The sequence below is a fragment of the Myxocyprinus asiaticus genome, chromosome 35 (assembly GCF_019703515.2).
Source record: "Myxocyprinus asiaticus isolate MX2 ecotype Aquarium Trade chromosome 35, UBuf_Myxa_2, whole genome shotgun sequence".
NCBI lineage: Eukaryota > Metazoa > Chordata > Actinopteri > Cypriniformes > Catostomidae > Myxocyprinus > Myxocyprinus asiaticus.
Genome location: NC_059378.1, coordinates 27,385,638 through 27,404,433, shown reverse-complemented (window position 1 = coordinate 27,404,433; position 18,796 = coordinate 27,385,638). Strand labels below are relative to the sequence as shown.

General features: G+C 40.3%; 1 protein-coding gene across 1 annotated transcript in view; it reads right to left on the bottom strand.

Annotated features, from left to right (window-relative positions):
* LOC127425943 (sodium- and chloride-dependent GABA transporter 3-like) overlaps positions 1-16,891 on the bottom strand; it is a 39,336-nt gene extending 22,445 nt beyond the window's left edge. The window contains exons 1-7 of the mRNA XM_051672298.1: positions 16,679-16,891; positions 15,740-15,976; positions 14,437-14,571; positions 14,137-14,277; positions 13,584-13,665; positions 12,196-12,328; positions 3,553-3,687 (exon numbers count right to left, since the gene is read on the bottom strand). Of these exons, the coding sequence (XP_051528258.1) occupies positions 3,553-3,687; positions 12,196-12,328; positions 13,584-13,665; positions 14,137-14,277; positions 14,437-14,571; positions 15,740-15,962 (849 nt within the window). The 5' untranslated portion in view covers positions 15,963-15,976; positions 16,679-16,891. The remainder of the gene's footprint in view (positions 1-3,552; positions 3,688-12,195; positions 12,329-13,583; positions 13,666-14,136; positions 14,278-14,436; positions 14,572-15,739; positions 15,977-16,678) is intronic.
* Positions 16,892-18,796: the final 1,905 nt, after the last annotated feature.

Sequence of the window (18,796 nt, the reverse complement as noted above, 5' to 3'; positions counted from 1 at the left end):
AGACCACCCTAACCCGCTTTGCCAAGCTGGGAAACCAGCTAACCACCATAGGCTGGTTTAAGTATTTTTTATTTATTTTTTTTTACAGTAGGGTAGACATAATTTTATAGTTTCCAATCTCTTTGAATGGTACTTTTAAACAGCGATGGATGTTTTCTGGCACAGAACCCTGAATGGTGTGGTGAGATCATAAAGGAAAACAACAGAGCACAGAAAGTGTGAACAGACCCCTTATTGTGTGGGATTAAAGCTAATTAAACATTGGTGTCAGAGGCACCCCTTCAACAAACAGCAACTATTTATCACCCTTTCTCTCTCTCTCAGGCTACCAATGCCAATCCACATACGTTCCTTCTCTCCTGCTTTCTGTTCACTGTGATGATGGACACACATATATCTTCAGCCATGAGTAGACATCCTGTAACCAGACTAAATGTCTTGAAAATTCCCTGCCTGTTTCTCAAAACTCATTCTGGGTAATTGATAAAAAATTGTTTTGGAAAGCTAACATGTCCTCAGGTGTGACATGGCATTCACTATAATTATTTTTAACAGCACTTGCTAATTATTTTATTAGTATTATGCATGCGCTTTTATGAATTCTTACTAATTAAGACATTACATGGTATTTTTGTTCTTTATGTTCCAAATTAATTTGTCACACTGCAGGACCACTTAAAATGAACTAGTGAAGCCAAAAGGTGTTTAAAAGCAGTGACCATTTTAAAAGTAATGGTGACCAATTACAGTACCTAAAATATGCACACATATCCCTTATACATCCGGTTAAAATTCAAGCTAAAATCTTGATGGTAATAAAAATAAAGTTCATGGACATGTTATATGTCAACTATCCTTCTACAGAACTAAGAGGTAATGTAAACAGTCAGCTGGTTCTTATTAAAAAGTAAACCCCAACAGGGCGATCAGGACCTTGAATCAAAGTGGAGGGCTCTTGTATCACCCTGAAAGGGTTTATTTTGTGGTAATGACCAACTGACTGTACATTACTTCACTTATAACATTTAGCAAATAAACAAATAAATGGACATGAAATATTGATATGAGTTTAGAAGAAAGAAAGCAGAAAGTGATACAAAAGACATGAAATTGGCACAGTATAACGTTCTAGTATACAGTTTAGCGGTCATTATACAAAATTATTACATGGCTCTCTGAAATACTCGATTGTGATTGGTCAATTGTGCCATCCAGCTGTCTGATATTTTTGAATACTGACTGCACATCTGAGGAAAAAGTAATATTTCACCAGTCACCAGGATATTCAAACCTAATCAATATAATATTGATATAATATCATACAATATAATCTTTTCATTTATTAATTTATTTGACTACTCGTGTAATAAGCAGGATAATGAGTAGTCAGATGGTCATTTTCTCAATATAAACACCAATCTGACACAAAATGGATCTGGAATTCAGCTGTTTCTGGAGACTCTGCATTCTCTTTCTTCTCACATACTAACATACTCAATCAATTGAAAACTGCTTCATGGTGAAGTCCTGACTATGCTGTCAGGGACTGTACATTATCCCTTACATATTTTCAAAAGCCACAATTGACCAATCACAGTCAAGTAATCCAGAGTGCTGTGTAATAAGCATCTTTATCTGAATCTACTGATGTGTTGCCTTTGTAAGTGCTATAACCTAAAGACACCATTCTTAGTCATGGCCAAAGCTAACCACCAGCTGGGACAATATTAGCTCAATTGACTTGCAACAGCACAAACATTGCAGCTCAAGTACAACACAGATGTTCACAGCCATTTTGGAGGATCAGCAAAGAAGCCCAAAGAAAGCAATCAGAAAGGATTTACGGAGAGAATTGCTGGCAAAATTATTTAGCAACCTTAGTGTGACGGTTAGTGAATTTTGGATCATTTTAAGTTGATCATATAAAGTGGTGGGTTCTCTCAGCCGATCAACTTCAACTGTATGCTCTAAAGAGATCAAGTCTTCATTTAGTTGGAGTGATGGATCTTTTATCTTCAAATCAACCTGGGAATTCCTTCTTAAGAGTTTGGAAATCATAATTTTAATGTGATTTCATTTAATTTGAAATTAAATTAATGCACTGGGTGATTTCATATTTCTGTAAAAAATCTGCACTTCTTCACATGCTTCATTTTTCATGCTAGTGCAACAAAATGAAGAGCAAAGAATGTGCGTTAGGTGTGTAATATCTTTATCTGTGCATTTTATCATTCCTGTGCTGCCCAGAAAATGCTGGCAATTAAAAAAGAAACATGTCTTTCACTGATTGCTGATGGTGTTCTTGTGGTGCACTCTCCTTTTGTTTTCAAAGGAAGAAAGAAAGTTCCTGGAGCCTTCACAAGGATACCACTGCAGGTGAATGACACTGCAGGAACACTTAGAGGAACTTTTATTACTTTATATTTATTTTCAGAGAAATACCTTTTTAATGGCATACTGTATTTATGTATTAATGGCATTAAGATAACTAATAAAAGTATAATGATTTCCACTTTGTATACCTGAATGTAATTATCATAAAACCTCAGCAAGTATGAAATATAAGTGAAACACTGTTGATGTGCTTTATTCATTTCCTGATTTATCTGTGTGTATGTGAACTAGCCAAAGCAACACTACATACTGTATACACTATATGGAAACAGACAAAAATATGGATTTGATTTGGAAACTGGTGAAATGGAGATTTACTCAAGTTTAGCTTATTCTTGACTCTGAACAAATAATCAAGACTCAAACTATTGGATTGTTGTTTGGTTGTTAGGTTGTTTAAGGCACTTTCCAAGAATAGTGTACAAATTGGTGTATCATGACTTTTTTTTAAAAAGCAATAAAGGCACAAAACCCATGTGAAAATAGCTAGTTAACACTTTTCACTTTTTTCACTACAGGTTTAAGCACCTGCAATCTTATTCAATTTAGTGAAATTAAAAGACAAAACAATTAAACTATTATTGACTTAATTATCAATCACATAATATTTAGCTGAGTTCCACATTTTGTGTGGAACCTTGTTACTGCATGATTTTCACTCAAAAGAAATCCATAGAACTGTCATATCATTTGGATCCTTTCTACAGTATGGCAGGTATTGTTTACTTGTTTTTATGCTTATTTAATGTGTATTGATAGGGAATATCAAAATCACAGACATCAGGGTTTTAAACTGTATTTCGGCATGTTGCAAATAAAAATAAAAAATATGGTAACCAACAAAAATAGAAAATAAAGCAGCTCAAATAATATTTATTTTCACCTCTTGAGGTGAGTGAACAATATTTTCTGAAGGTTAAGCATCTCATTTCACTGACACTTTGTTGAAAATAAGTTTTTCAGTTTGACTCATTTAACTTTTTTTCTTTTTTGTCTTGTATAATTTCTAGCCCGTTTTCGTGGAAAATGCCTAAAGAAAATGCATCAATCTTTTAAAACATGAAACATGTTGTAAAAAAAAAAAAAATAGAATGAAGAACAGGAGGGTTCATAATCCATAAGAAGGAGCATGCCACAGAATGAAGGCATTGCTAGTACCTGAGGGTCAGACAGACGAGAGATGTCAGGATACAGGTAGAACTTAATTCCATTAGTAGCACCAGGCAGCGTGATTCCTCGCAAAAGAAGTATCAACAGCATGAAATAAGGAAAGGTTGCAGTGACATACACCACCTGCAGAAGAAAAACAATGTATATGACCTCTAGTATTCTGTCATGTTCAGCTATGATACACCTGAGAACCCATGCTGCTTGCTGCCAGTGATGTCAAATCTGGCAAGCCGTTTCAACATAATCTAAATGTGGGAGAAACTTCACAGTTTGGGGAAGGGAATTATTTAAATTTTGTTCTGTTCCCCACACAAAGTTATCTTATGGCTTCAAAAGACAATATAGCGCACAAGTCAAATGGACTATGATTCTCTTGTAGTGAATTTGGCATTGTCACTGTCTTTGTATGGAATATCATTGCGTTTCGATTCTTAAAAGAAGAAAAATAACAGGTTACATGTTTAGAATGACATAAGGGTAAGTAAATAATGAGAGAATTTCCATTTTGGGGCTAAAATCAAGTTCCTTTAAAATTAAGTTACTGGGTCAAACCTCATGGTCTGTGTTTGTCTTTCGTTGACAATGCAACTTAATACATGACATGATTGTACCCTCCTTTGCGAATGCCTAAGATGTGCAAATCAGCTATATTACTAGTATACCTTGTAGTGAAAAGGTTTGAGTGAATGAAGAAGTACACTTAACGTGAAGGGGTTAAGGAATGCTCTGAGGGTCTGCCAGAGGGGGCAGGTACTCTTCCCAAATGCTTAATTGGGTGTAGATTGAAAGAGTGATTCTCAGGAGTGGATGAGATTCAGCTTTGAGCCAGAGGTTTTGATGGAGAAAACACTTTATAGTGCAATATAGCACAGAAAAAAGACAAAAATAGAACAGCCATGACCACCATGGTCTGTGTTTGTCTTCCGTTGACAATGTAACTTAATATATGATTTGATTGTACCCTCCTTTGTGAATGCCTATGATGTGCAAATCAGCTATATTACTAGTATACCTTGTAGTGAAAAGGTTTGAGTGAATGATGCAGAACACTTAATGTGAAGGGGTTAATGAATGCTCTGGCAGACCGCCAGAGGGGGCAGGTACTCTTCCCAAATGCTTAATTGGGTACAGATTGAAAGAGTGATTCTCAGGGGTGGAAGAGATTCAGCTTTTAGCCAGAGGTTTTGATGGAGAAAACACTGTGTAGCGCAACATAGCACAGAAAAAAGACAAAAATAGAAAAGCCAGACTGTAAGGGGGTTTAGAGGAAAGGAGGAGGCGAGAACCGGCTTGACAACTTAAATAACAATTTATTAAACAAAAACCCAACCAAAAACACGCAACTAAAAACACAGCACAGCTGTCTGTAATTCTCTCTCTCTCGAACTGTCGTCCCCGGCCGCCTTTATCCCTCGCGCGCCCCATCAGGCTGATTGGGGACCGGGTGTGTCTCATTCCAACCCGGCCCCGCCCTCCTCGGCTCTACACTCCTCCCGGCGTTGCCTCAGGCCGGGGAGCCCCCGGCATGACGTACATCCCCCCTCACCCTTCCTCTCCGGGTGGGGGGGCATGCCTTATGCCCCGACTGCCGGCGGGTCCTCCCCGCCTTCCTCGACCTGGGAGGAGACAGGAGGGAAAAAAAAAAAAAACACAAAATGGCGAGGGAAAGGCCAACACGGAGCGGCAGAGAGAGAGAGAGGAGAGAGAGAAAAAAAAAACCTCACCGGTTCTCTGATGCGCCGTCGCGTGGTCCTCGATCACTACTCCACCCCCTCAGGCGGACTGCAGCCGCTCCTCCCCGGGCGGACCGGAGTCAGACATCCGACCCCCAGCGGACAGAACGCCCCTCCGCGTTCCCGGCGTCCCGTGGGGACTCTCCTCCGCCCCTGGCAGCGGCCCTACCACTCCAGGCGGTCGGGGAGTCACTTCCCTCCTCCCCCCGCGGACGGCGGTCTTCTCTCGACCCCTCCGCGTTCCCGGGGGACGGCAGGGCACTCCTCCGCCCCCGGCAGCGGCTCCCTCGTTCCAGGTGGTCGGGGAGTCCCGTCCCCACTCGCCTCGCGGACGGCGGCCGTTCCCCGCGTCCGGGTAGTCGGGCTACTCCGTCCCCCGTCGGACGGCAGCGGCGCTCCCCTGGGTGGACGGCAGTGTCGAGGACTCTGCGACGGGAATCCCTCCTCCTTCCCGGGTTTTGGCACCAGTGTAAAGGGGTTTAGAGGAAAGGAGGAGGTGAGAACCGGCTTGACAACTTAAATAACAATTTATTAAACAAAAACCCAACCAAAACATGCAACTAAAAACACAGCACAGCTGTCTGTAATTCTCTCTCTCTCGAACTGTCGTCCCCGGCCGCCTTTATCCCTCGCGCGCCCCATCAGGCTGATTGGGGACCGGGTGTGTCTCATTCCAACCCGGCCCCGCCCTCCTCGGCTCTACACAGACCACCATCATGTTGTGACTTGTCAACATGATGTACACAGTCTTGAATTATTACCAAGTCTCTACCAACCAGCGTATGAGGTTTGTCTCCTAAGACACATGGAGGTTTGATTCCTCAGTGCATTCAGACCATCTGCATTAGAACATCACGGCTTGATTCTTCTTTAAAGCACATTCAAATTCTAGAACATAAAATGTTTTTTGCAAAAAGCCATTCATGGTCCACAGAAATGAGTTCAACATTTTGTAGCTCTTTCAGCTGTGTGAACAAAACCGCTCTTGGGGGCGGCACTAGGTTCTTATTTCTCTGGCATCCAGTCAAGACCATACAAGGACAAGACAGGGTTTGGACACAAAAGCTTCCACCCTGTTTCTCTCTAGAAGGAGCCCAACTGAGTTGTTTTGGCAGTGTGGGAAAATGTGTGGCACAGAAATGTACAATTACCAATAAAACTGACCTGGTTAATTTACTGTACCAAATGACAACAAACATGTCTTTACATTAGTTATATATATCACCCATTGAGCAACTTTCTCAAAGTTAATAAAACTTCAAACAGGAGACAGGAAGCTCTTTTCTCCTAAGCTGAAAATTCTTTCCTTAAGTGAATAGTTTACCCCAAAAATTCTGTCATCATTTACTCCCCCTCGTGTTCTTTCAAAACCATATGACTTTCTTCTGTGGAGCAGAAGTTCCTAAACATAAGTTCGGGAGGAGCGAGCCCATCTAATCTTTCAATTAACAGCCAGAGTATATAAGCAGCTGCTTACCTCTCTTCGGTCTCAGCTGTTTCCAGCATTTGGCCCCGCCCACTCGCGACAGATCCATGAGATGTCCTATTACTCCAAGTGAAGCATTCGTCCTCCTTATCAGATAAGCTATTTTATCAAAATCATTATGTTATTCAACGAAAGCTGCCGAAGCAGCTCACTATTTGCATACACCGTGATAATGGCGGCTGCCACTTTAACTGTGGTTTTCTACCCTGCCTTTCTTCCTTTTTTAATCATTACTCGCCGAATCAGACCATATTGCATTGAGGCTGCCTCCGCAAAACCGGCCACTGCTTCGCCATATACCAGTGCTACCGCTTCATATGGCTGTGCACCGGTCCTTTCATCTCAACTGTCTACATTTTATTCCCACACGCTTGATTGTTTAAATCTCATTCTAGCGCACAGGTGTTTCATCTTAGCGGCACTTCAGCGGTCTCTCGCTCTCTCTCGCTCTCTCTCTCTCTGAATTTCTGGGGGTAGTATGGAGTATCTCCTCAAAATCTTGCAATGCAGATACATCAATCATGCGAGATGTATATTGTACAGCAGGTGGCGGTCATACAGTACTCCTAAGGAGTGAATGGCCTCAAGTGAATAATGATTGCAAGTCTATTTTCTCCTGCATTTCTGTTTGCAGAATTTTTCAGATAATTTTATGCTGTTGTTCGCATCGTTTTTAAAGCTGTATTTCCTAGGAAGCCCTCTTTGCAGCCCTCATTATTCTTAGATAATTGTATGCTGTTGGTCACGTAATTGTTTCTAAATGTCACTAATATTCATTTTCTCTTCTCTCTAGACTTATGTCCCCGAAACATCGACCACATGCTTTCCCCTCAAATAAGAATTAGCAGAAGTTTTCCATCTACCGGTACAAGTGCAACCCACTCTCCAGTGGCCATGGATCTAACTTTTCACAGATTATTTCTTATTCACAGGGGTGTGAAATGTCTCCCTAGTATAAGTTTCACCTAAATATGACCATTTTGTCTTTTCTACAGCAATGCCTGAATTGTGGCTTCCACAGGGGTTTCACCAATATTACTTCCAGCAGGTCCCTGCGAGAGCCCATTTAAATTCCTGTCACTGGATTGTACGCAGGTTTACCTCTCGCTTTCTCTACCTAGGTGTCTTTCCAAGACTTCACCATTACCTACCGAGGAGCCAAAGATGGCAAACATTTTAGTTGTTAGGAAAGCACAACTGCGGTGCCCCTGCCATTGGCTCAAAACATCCCTAAGCAGCACAAATGTGCTGTCCACATGCCACAACTACGGCATCTTTAGGACCATGCAACAAACTCCCATGACACCACAAAGCAGTGCAAATGTGCTGTACAGGTGCCGCAACTGCAGCGTCTTTTGGACCATGCGACAAACTCCCACGACAATGCAAAGCAGCGCAAATGTGCTGTCCAGGTGCCACAACTGCGGTGTCTTTTAGGCCGTGCTTCTAAACCTCCGCCATGCGACAAACTCCCACAACGCCGCAAAGCAGCACAAATGTGTTGTCCAACTGCGGCACCATAACACCGCAAACATGTTTCCTCTTAGAAAGTCTAGAAGCATAGCTCCATAAATATATACCCATCGCAAACCACAATTCGGCAAGGTTCTTTACTCTGCGCCACCCATCATTCGAATGCAGTGTGGGCTCTCGCGTTCGGACGCAGTGTGAGCCTATGCAATTTGGCCACAGGTTCTCCTGTTTGTACCGCAGTGCGGGCCCTCCCGTTCAAACGCTATGCAGGCTTTCCCGTCGAATTGCAGTGTGGGCTCTCCCGTTCGAATGCAGTATGAGCCTCAGCGCATTGGTCGCAGGCTCTCCCGTTTGAATCGCAGTGTGGGCCCTCCCATTCGATCACAATGCAGGCTCTCCCATTCAAATGCAGTGTGAAATTTCATGTCATTCACTCCGTGGGCTTTCCCGTCCAAAACGCAGTATGAGCTCTCCCGTTCAAATGCAGTGGTGGTGCAGTAATCTTAAGAGCCTTTAGCATTTCCCGTTAGCCTTCGCATTGGCATTTCTTTCGCTCATGGTTACAATGAGCCCAACACATAATAAATAGAGCCTGATATGACCTCCAAAATAACCTTGTGCTTTCCTTACAGGCGTGTGTAAACGTAATAAAGCCATGTGTGCCCACTTGATTCTGCCACAGCAGCTCCCCACTTGGTACCACCGCAGCACTGCCCCATTTGATACTGTGCCTCAGCGCCCGATCACGCTCGATACTGCCTCAGCAGCTCCTACCTATGCTCGATATCGCCACAGCAGTACTCCTTTCGCTTTCGATACTGCCGCAGTAGTGCCCTGACATGACAAACTTAATAAAGTTACGTTTTCATAACTAACATTTTTCTTCCCTTACAGGTGTGTATAAAGTTATGTATTCCTAACTAAATATTTGCTTCCCCTACAAGCGTGTGCAAAAGTAATTGTCATGTTTTTTCCTAACTAACCTTTTGCTTCCCTTATAGGTACATACACAGAGTTATTTTTATTTCTCTCCACAGGCGCTTTCAACATCTAAGATCCATACTTTTATAGCAGTACATCTACAGCAATGGAAACACAGCAGCGCTCCCATAGGAGCACCTTCACTATGCCCCCCTTTTTCCATCTCCTCTACTCCACTGCCACAGCACTGCCTTAACTCTGCTCCGCAGGAGGCCCACTTTACTCTACTGCCGCAGCAGTGTTTTAACATGCTTCCGCTAAATCCCTTTGTCTTCGCTTCACAGCAGCTGTAACGAGCATTACAACTGCGTTTACCATCTCCTCCTGTTCATTTCAAGCACCATATTTCCCTGTCTCTGGGTAGACCTTTGAATGAGGCTACCATCGCAAGCGAGTTGATCTGACAGTATACCTATGGTTCAACTCCCTATTGTCGTACACCGGTCCTTTAATCTAAACCTTCCACCCGGATCGAGCCCTTACGTGAGACTGCCTCCGTAAGCTGGCCGATTAGATGCAATATATCAATGGTACAGACCCCTATAGCTGCATAAATGTCCTTCGTCTAAACATTCCACCCGGATCAGGCCCTTACGTGAGGCTGCCTCCGTAAGATGGCCGATTAAATGCAATATATCTATGGTACAGACCCCTATAGCTGCATAAATGTCCTTTGTCTAAACCTTTCACCCAGAGTTGGCCCTAACGTGAGGCTGCCTCTGTAAGCTGGCTGACTAGATGCAATATATCAACGGTACAGCCCCCTATAGCTGTATAAATATCCTTCGTCTAAACCTTCCACCCAGAGCAGGCCCTTGCGTGAGGCTGCATCCGCAAGCCGGCTGCTTCAATGCAGTTTACCATTCGAGCACTTCTGTTAGCCTATGATTTGGCATTTCTTTCACCCATTTTGGGGGGGGTTAAACATCGCACATAATAAATGGTTCAACTACAGCATACACGTCTAAGGATATAATCGTCTATAAAGCATTTACAATTTATCCATGCGCTTGCTGTCCTTTATTATAAGCATCTTTTTGGGGGGTAAATTTAGAGCTCGAGTTGAAGCTGCTTCCTCGAGCCCCTCCACCGTGGACAGCAAGCCAAATAAGTTTAACCTTAATAGATTAAAGATTGCATGGTCAAACGAACTCGTGAATCAGACTGATGCCTCAGTCACCATTCACTTTCATTGTATGGAGAGAAAAAGAAGATACAATATAAGTGAATGGTGATTGAAACTAACGTTTGCCTAACGTCTCCTTTTTGTGGGGAGTAAATTATGACAGAAGTTTCATTTTGGGGGAAGAATACAGTACAATTTTGCATATTAAATCATTTATTTATCTTATGCCAAAATGCAATGAATTACTTAACCAGGTCTTAATGAACAAAGTATTAAGCTCAGTATTAAGCCTGCACAACAAATTGTGTGTGTGTGTCCATTTTCAGAAAAGATATCCTTTAATCCAAATGCACCTCACAGTTTGAAAGCAGCAAAGCTCGCCCAGCTCACTAATTCACACCCTTTTCAATTAGTCCCATAAAATGATTACATATCCATATCCAAAAACCATAGCCACTGCAATAGGCCAATCCCCCCGCTTGGCATTCAGATGCATGCGTGTGTTTTTTTGCTGAATGAACAGACCAATGTTTAAACTCGCCATGAGACTTTGACATGCTGACTCTCTTCCAACTCTCCCTGGTCAAACATTTAAGCCCCGCATTCACAGGTCAACCCCATGCCATAAATCTACCGCTGGCTTATGGGAGAATCACAAACCGCAACAAAAGACCTGTGGGCGAAAAGCTTAGCAAATTTTCTGAATGCTACTATCTGTATAGCAGTCAAAGGAGAGGAAGAAAGCAGTTTGCTATCTGCCAGACATAATTCCTCACAGAAGGGAAGAGGCGAGCAAAGCAACTCTGCATGCTCCTCATGAACGCTCTACTTTCCCCCTGTGAATACAGAAATCAATCTTGGACAGGCTGCTAAAGCCTCGCCATGAAGGAGCATTCTTCCCCTTACTTCACGGCCAAACAAAAGCTACTTCAGGATATATAGGCCTTGCTGCCGAGCTCTTTTCTCCTGGACCTGTACAATGTGAACCCATTTATTTTTCCCCACACATCCCGCTTCCTTTCTTTGCACTTTCTTTCTGCCTCATTGAGTCCATTAGACTTTCTTAAAGGCTGTTGGAAGAATAGAATCCAGAGGAAGGATAGTGACTGAGTTTTAGAGATTGGCAGAGGGACACAGGGCTTCATAATGTAGTGGACTGTGGGTACAAGGCGAAGGTAGAGGAAGGCCAGAGTTGGAAATGGAAGGCCATTTCGCGGTCCAGACACGGGAATAATGCAAGCTGTTTGTTTTCCAAAGGCACTGAGGAGTAGGTTGGTTTGAGTTTACCAATAAACCGCTTGGTTATTGTTAGGATGCATCTTTGTTCAACTATGTTTCCGTTTTCTTTTGGACCACTGCCACTTTCTGTTCAATGGACTTTTTGAATTACTGACAGTCTGATATGCATGTCAGTAGTTTTGATAGCTGACATTCTCTCAATCTAAAGCCAAAAGATGACAGCCACAAAGTACAAATGTCTTCTTAAAGAGTTAATGTTTTATTCAGATGATGTTCGCATGTGAGTCCATTTCAATTGCTAATCAAGTAATTGCTAATACCAGTTATATCTTCACAGTGGTGCAGGTTAGTGCATATTTAGCATTCCACACTTCAGACTGGCACTGATGACATCATTTGCCAGGATGGAATACACGTCTCACTTGCACAATTGATTCCATGCTGAACTGACCGCATAACATTAGGGTGCTAAGTTTCTCTATTCATCAAAGTCTCTCACTGAGACATCTCTAACTCACCCTCTAACTCTTTGGTTAACTTCTGCACACATTCTCAAACAACCATTTTCTGGTCACTGGACCTTTTGTTTTTACCTTTCCAGTTGATTTGGGACCTTTCCAAATGCAGAAATAGCATATGACCCAGGCTATAGCAAGACAGATAGCAAGTTCCCAGCGAAGACTGCCGATTTCTTCAATTCCAGAGGATATGCTGAGAACACGGCGTCTAGGAAGAGACACATTTTGAAATTAATTACTTTTTTTTAGTAGTGACCCTATACAAGAACACAAGTCAAGTGGACAACTACTCTGCAAGGTGACTTGATCATATGAACATGCTTTTAAACTTCAACTGAGCTTCTCAAGGATGGCTCAGTGCTTAAAACTTTATTCTTTTTAACCAACAAAGCTCTATATAGCACCAGCTCTATATGGGACTACAATTAAATCCATTACCCTTGTTGGCTATTTTATTCAACTCCGCTCCTGAAAGGGCACTGTCCTGCAGAGTTTAGCTCCAACTCTAATCAAACATACCTGATCAAGCTCATGAAAGTCTTTAGGATAACTTTAAAAATTATCGGCAGGTTTGCGATAGCAGAGTTGGACTGTGGCCCTCCAGGACTGGAGTTGAGTAGCCCTGCTGTATAGTTTCAATTAATTACATAAAACCCATTGCATTTTCTGATACACTTTCTGCAAAATGCAATGACCACATAGCTGAACTACACTGACATGCATCAAAACGACAAGACGTTCTTACTTCCAAGATAGTTAAATGCCCATACCGAACTATCTGCCATAACTTTAAGGTGGACTTAAGTTTTGTTTAGCATTGACTGGCTGTGATGCAATGATATATGCTTGCAAGATATTGAGGAGTAGACAAAATTCTCTTTCTTGCACTGCCATTTATCATCTTTGACATGTTCTTGGGTGACATTCACTGCCTACGTCATGCCCCCTTTGAATAAACCTTCCCCATTCAAGCTCACAACTGTACTTCTCAGTGCTAGAGTCCTGTCTGCTCTACAGTGTGTAAGTCTAAGGCCAGCAACATGCGAGAAATGTCTAACAGCTATGGCCTGACTGCTTCCTCTGGATCTTGCTTTGGATATGTAACAGAAATTCTGTGCAAAAAAAACAAAAAAAACAAGCCAACTGCGGCCAAATTTGTGTCCATACCATTCCAAGCTGTGCAAGTGCCCTTTTGATGCTTGTTGACAACAGCAAAGCAAAAAGAATGACAAATTATCATTGATAAAGGTTACAGTTTTCCATGAATAGTAGGCAGTGGTCAATGGCTCTACACATGAACTGTGCCAAAGGTTGCCTGGTAAGCCAGCATGTCACTGTGCATATTAACTTGCTTTGAATTTTTGATGAGTTACAGTCTTCATATTTTTTTTAGGAATTTTCCCAAAATCAGCTGCAAAATTCTGATATCTGTATGAAAATGTACAATAAGACTATATACTCACTCCCAAAACTCAATGACTGGTGATGTGGCATATGGGTTGCTGAGGTTGGCAATGCTTGCATTGTTGAAGTCCACACAGTTTTCTAGAATGCAATTATTATAATAGTCAGTTTTTTATTTATTATTATTATTATTATTTATGCACCAAAATTAGAATAGTTAGGTGCTAGTACTTGCATATCTACAGTCATGGTACAGTTATGAATCCAATTTCACAAAAAAATCTCAAAAATGTCATATTTACGAACGTTACATATATTCTGCATACTGTACTCTACACTTTTAAGCATCTTGCACCTACCATTCCAACAAAACAGTACAAATACTTGTGTGTATATTGTACATTACGTGGATATTGTGTATTATGTGAATATTATGCATAGTGATTATATTGTCTATTCTGTGCATCTTGTATATTGTCTTATTGTATGCTGTCACTAGATGACTGTAATGTTGTTGGACCATGCACCCAAAGCTATAACTCACTGTTAAACTTGTGTATGGTGTAGTGACTATAAAGTGATTTGAATTTGATTTATTTAAAATACACCAACCCGTGTTCCAGTAGTGGCCACATGATGCCCAGGGCAGCTCTGTTGTAAAGCAGTTGAACAGGTAGAAAATAGCCCAGGCCAATATGACCACATAGTAAACATTCAGATGAGCTTCAATAACTTGGGTCGCATAGCCAATGCCTACAATAAGACATAAAATTTACTGTATGATGACAGGAAATAATCCAGTTTTTGCAACTCTTCATAGTTCCTAGGATTCCATATGTTCCGCGCAACCAGTAAAAATGTAATCATGAGGACAATATTATTTTAAAATTCAATGAGTGAACAAGGCCTTACCTTCAAAGAGTGGGCAGACTTTTCGCCAACATGTTATGCCCCCCTCACTAGTGAACTGACCCAATGCTGTTTCCAGGAAGAAGACTGGGATACCACAGCAGATGAAGAATATGACATAAGGCACAAAGAAAGCACCTAAAACAGACACAGAGAGTTACGAGGCCCATGGATATCCATTAAACACATCATGTTTCATCAATTAATTAATACAAAGCCAAACAAACAGTAACCTTGATGTATGTGGTTGACATAAAATCATAAATCTGCATCTGAGAGTGATGAATTAAGGAATTAGCTTAATTAGCTGCCAGATGTTTTCCAGGCCTTGTGGTTTTAAAAGTGCAACCACAATGCAACAAGTGGTGATGTCTCTCTATAAATATTGTTGTTCTAAAGCTGTATTGTTGGTCCAGCTGGATGCAGGGCCACAGCTTCCTGTTGTATGATTTTCTGACTTCTGTTGTATATAATATTCATCAGAAAGGGGTAAGTACATGTAGCTAGCTTTTGTTCACATTCAACTTCATTATTAGAGCATTGTATGTGCTGAAATTTACATCCTTATCCATACATCCATGTTACACATGCGGCTTCACAATTATGCTTTAAAAATATTTGTATTCAAAAAAGAAACTTACTCTTCTAACCTAATTACAATTGCCCTAATATTATAACATAAATTATATATTTTATTTTCTGCTGTATATTTTCCAAATGGTCCTTAACTCAGTCTTGTTGGTTAAAAAAAAAAAAATGTATGAGACTAATATCATTCTGTCAAGTTCTAGCATATGGTTTAGCATCTAACAGTCATAACAGTCTTTATTTGTAGCATGTACTATGTAATTATGGTTGTTTGGACATGGTGCCATAGTTATACCATGTGTGCACAAGGGCATAGATTTGGCTTGAATACTGGGGTGGAGTGGGATGCAGCCTGAAGCATCTACATGTTTCCAATGATCATGGTATACATACTGGGGGGTTGTATCATATACAATACCATAGTATATGATACAACCATATGATACCATCGCTATCCCATGGTACTGCCACTACTTTTAGAGAGGGATCTGACTGATTAACTTCATGTTATCATGGGTGGTCTTATTGGGGTTTTCTGATGTCCTTTTCCCCAGTGTTATTGAATCATAACGGAGATATGCATGCTCTACCCACGTACAAGTACATGTTTCATGGAGGACAATGTTTTGTTTTTTATGGAATTCGAAAGGAGTAGATTCAAGTGTGACTTTGTGAGGTAGAACAGAGGTTGAATGGGGATGAATGAATGATCTCCTACCTCCACCGTTCTTGTAACACAGATATGGGAACCTCCAAACGTTGCCAAGGCCGATAATCTCTCCAGCCACTGACAGCACAAACTCAACCTTATTATTCCACTGCCCCCTCTCATTCACCACTTTCTTATCATTGCTGCGCACCGCGCTCGGGTTCGACGCCTCGGGATCCATCGTGTCTTCTGCTTTTCCATTGATTATGGGAATCGTCTTTTCGGCTGTCATGACGTCCTAACAGCCTGGAAAATATGGATTACACCTGGAGTTGAACCACATGCAATGGGAATAAAACTATCTTTTTCAAAGTTGTCGAGAAGTTTGTAGAACGCATTATTGCGCCGAAAAACAGTTAGACGGTGAGCAACTAAATGGAACAGAACGCAGAGGTCCCATGGCGTTTGTACTGATTAAAATGGATGCGTTCTATATTAGCTCGTATCGCATCTTTTATTATCATTATAATGGCTGCGTTCCACTTTGTCGAGTCGTGTTTTTCTTTATCATGGCAGCGTTCCAATTTGTTGTGTTACATCTTTGTTGAATATAATAGGAACGATCTAATTTGTCACGCCGTTTCTTAGTCAAGTCATTTTTATTTGTATAACGGTTTTCACAATAGACATCGTTTCAAAGCAGCTTTACAGAAAAAAGTTTGAGCTGAATATAATAGGAACGTTCTAATTTGTCACTTCGTTGATTATATTGCGTTCCAATTTGTCGCGTACAATGGATAACGGTAAAGCGCGCAACAGCGGAGCGCAGGACTATATTATCTCTATGCTAATCCAGCGTCTTCAAAGTGACGCGCGTCAAGTCACAAATTCAATTAAACTGGGTGTGACACAAGACTTAATAGAGTTTGTACTCTGGTAAACCCCACATTCATGAGTAGGCTACTCACTCCCCCAGAGAGCTGAAGCTGATGAAGATATAGGACTTACCGGTATAGGTGGAACAGTAACCCTCCTTAGATCTCCCGATAACCACCTGCTTTATTAGATGCTTCAATATGAGCTCGTTTGAGAGAGAGAGAGACAGAGAGAGAGAGAGAGAGAGAGAGAGAGAGAGAGAGAGAGAGAGAGAGAGAGAGAGAGAGAGAGAGAGAGGACATAAAGAAGAAAAGTGAAAATCTGTGACTGTGACAGTGGGCAACTCACAACTGCTGTGATCAGAGCCCCTGATCTGATGTCCAACGCCTCTCATTGGAGAAGAGCCATGTGTCCAATACCACTGGAGTCTACCTCACACTACAGCTCACACCTCCTCAAAACATTACAAATTGAGGAAGAAACTTCCTATTTATTTATTTTTTATTATTTTTTATATTATTTTAGGTAGCTTTTTATTGTTATTTTCAGTATTTCTTTCTTTATTTTTTTCCCCTCTGTTCCTAACAGCATTAGGCCGACCCTATAACTTACGGTCTACCATTACAAAGGTTAGGGACCTGATACTGGCAGCCCTTCAACAGTAAAGATGAAATCAGCCATACAAGTGCCTAAACTCTCTGTTGTTTAGAATATTACAAGCTCTGTTTGTTAGTGTTTATTATTAAATACAATGTAAAACAAATACTTTGGCAAGTTAAATTTGTCTGAATTAGAATTGCTGTAACATTGAACATAGGCTCAAAAGGTTTAAATTGTTATAATAAATTGTTTAAATTGTTACATTCTTAATGTATTTTATATTGTATACTCTGGGAAAAAGTCTGTATGTTCCATATCAATAGGCTTCATTCACTCACACTACCTTGACATAGTCTGGTGACTTCAGCCTGAAGCTGCAAGCTGCTACAAATGTTTTCTTCATGCAGCCTAATGAGTCTCATGAATTTTTTTTTTTTCACACCCGCTTGCTTGGTCTCTCAACAGAAAGAATTGCTTGGAAGGTGGGGAGCTTTTTGCTCCCCTAGTGTTCTGAGTAGCATGGAAAAGAGTGACCTAGTCACTATACACCCCTCAATTAAGGGTCAGTTGTCATTTAAAGTTGAATAAGTCAGGACACTGCATAGAGAAAGGCCACCAAAGATGCTGGCAAAGACTCCCTTGAGACACAACTTGCTGATTTCTGCATTTATGCTGCTTCATATAAGTAATCTTCAATGTAAAATTATTTATGTTCTTGAGCTAAATAGTGATACTTAAATTATTACTGTTAGACTTTGTATCATATTTGCCTTGTAGATTTTAATTCATGGGCATTTGGACCTATTTTTCATTGATTAAATAACCATTGACGATACAATCAATACCTGACCACTCGTGACTCAATCATAAATCATAATCATTTCCAAAAACCCATGTCTCAGTGAATTCCAATATTATTTAAATAATTTATGATCTCCCATATCTAAGAATATAAGAGTAATATGTATCGTACTCAGTTCTCAAATAGTTAATATTTATATAAGAAAAAGTTCATATTTAAATCAAAGTCGATTTATTGTCATTTCTCTCCTGCATGTCAAACAGTGTCAGTATTGCCCTGCATTGTGAGATGCTACACTTTATCTAAAACTATAAAATAGTGTTTATTAAATTATTTCATCATTGTCATGTATGTTGTTGTCATGACTTTATTATTTGAGAGAATATATGAAATATTTTTGCTATAAAAAATATAATTGTCACACTAGACAGGACTATTTAAGTAACCTCCAAAAAGCGAAACATCTTTAAAGAAACAGTGAACAGTTACATCACCTAAAATACACTTCATCTCACATTCAGTCATTATATATATATATATATATATATATATATATATATATATATATATATATATATATATATATATATATATATATATCAAAACAGCTCTCTCTCAAAAAAAAAATATTAGACAAATTATTAAATTGTGCTATATGCATGCAATAACAACCAACAATTGTCAAATTTATGGCTCAAAAATGATATATTTTTATGTATATTTAAGCTAAAAAATGATATATTTTATATGTGTGTGTGTGTGTGTGTGTGTGTGTGTGTGTATATATATATATATATATATATATATATAGTATGAGCCATACATTTGACAATTGTTGGTTGTTATTG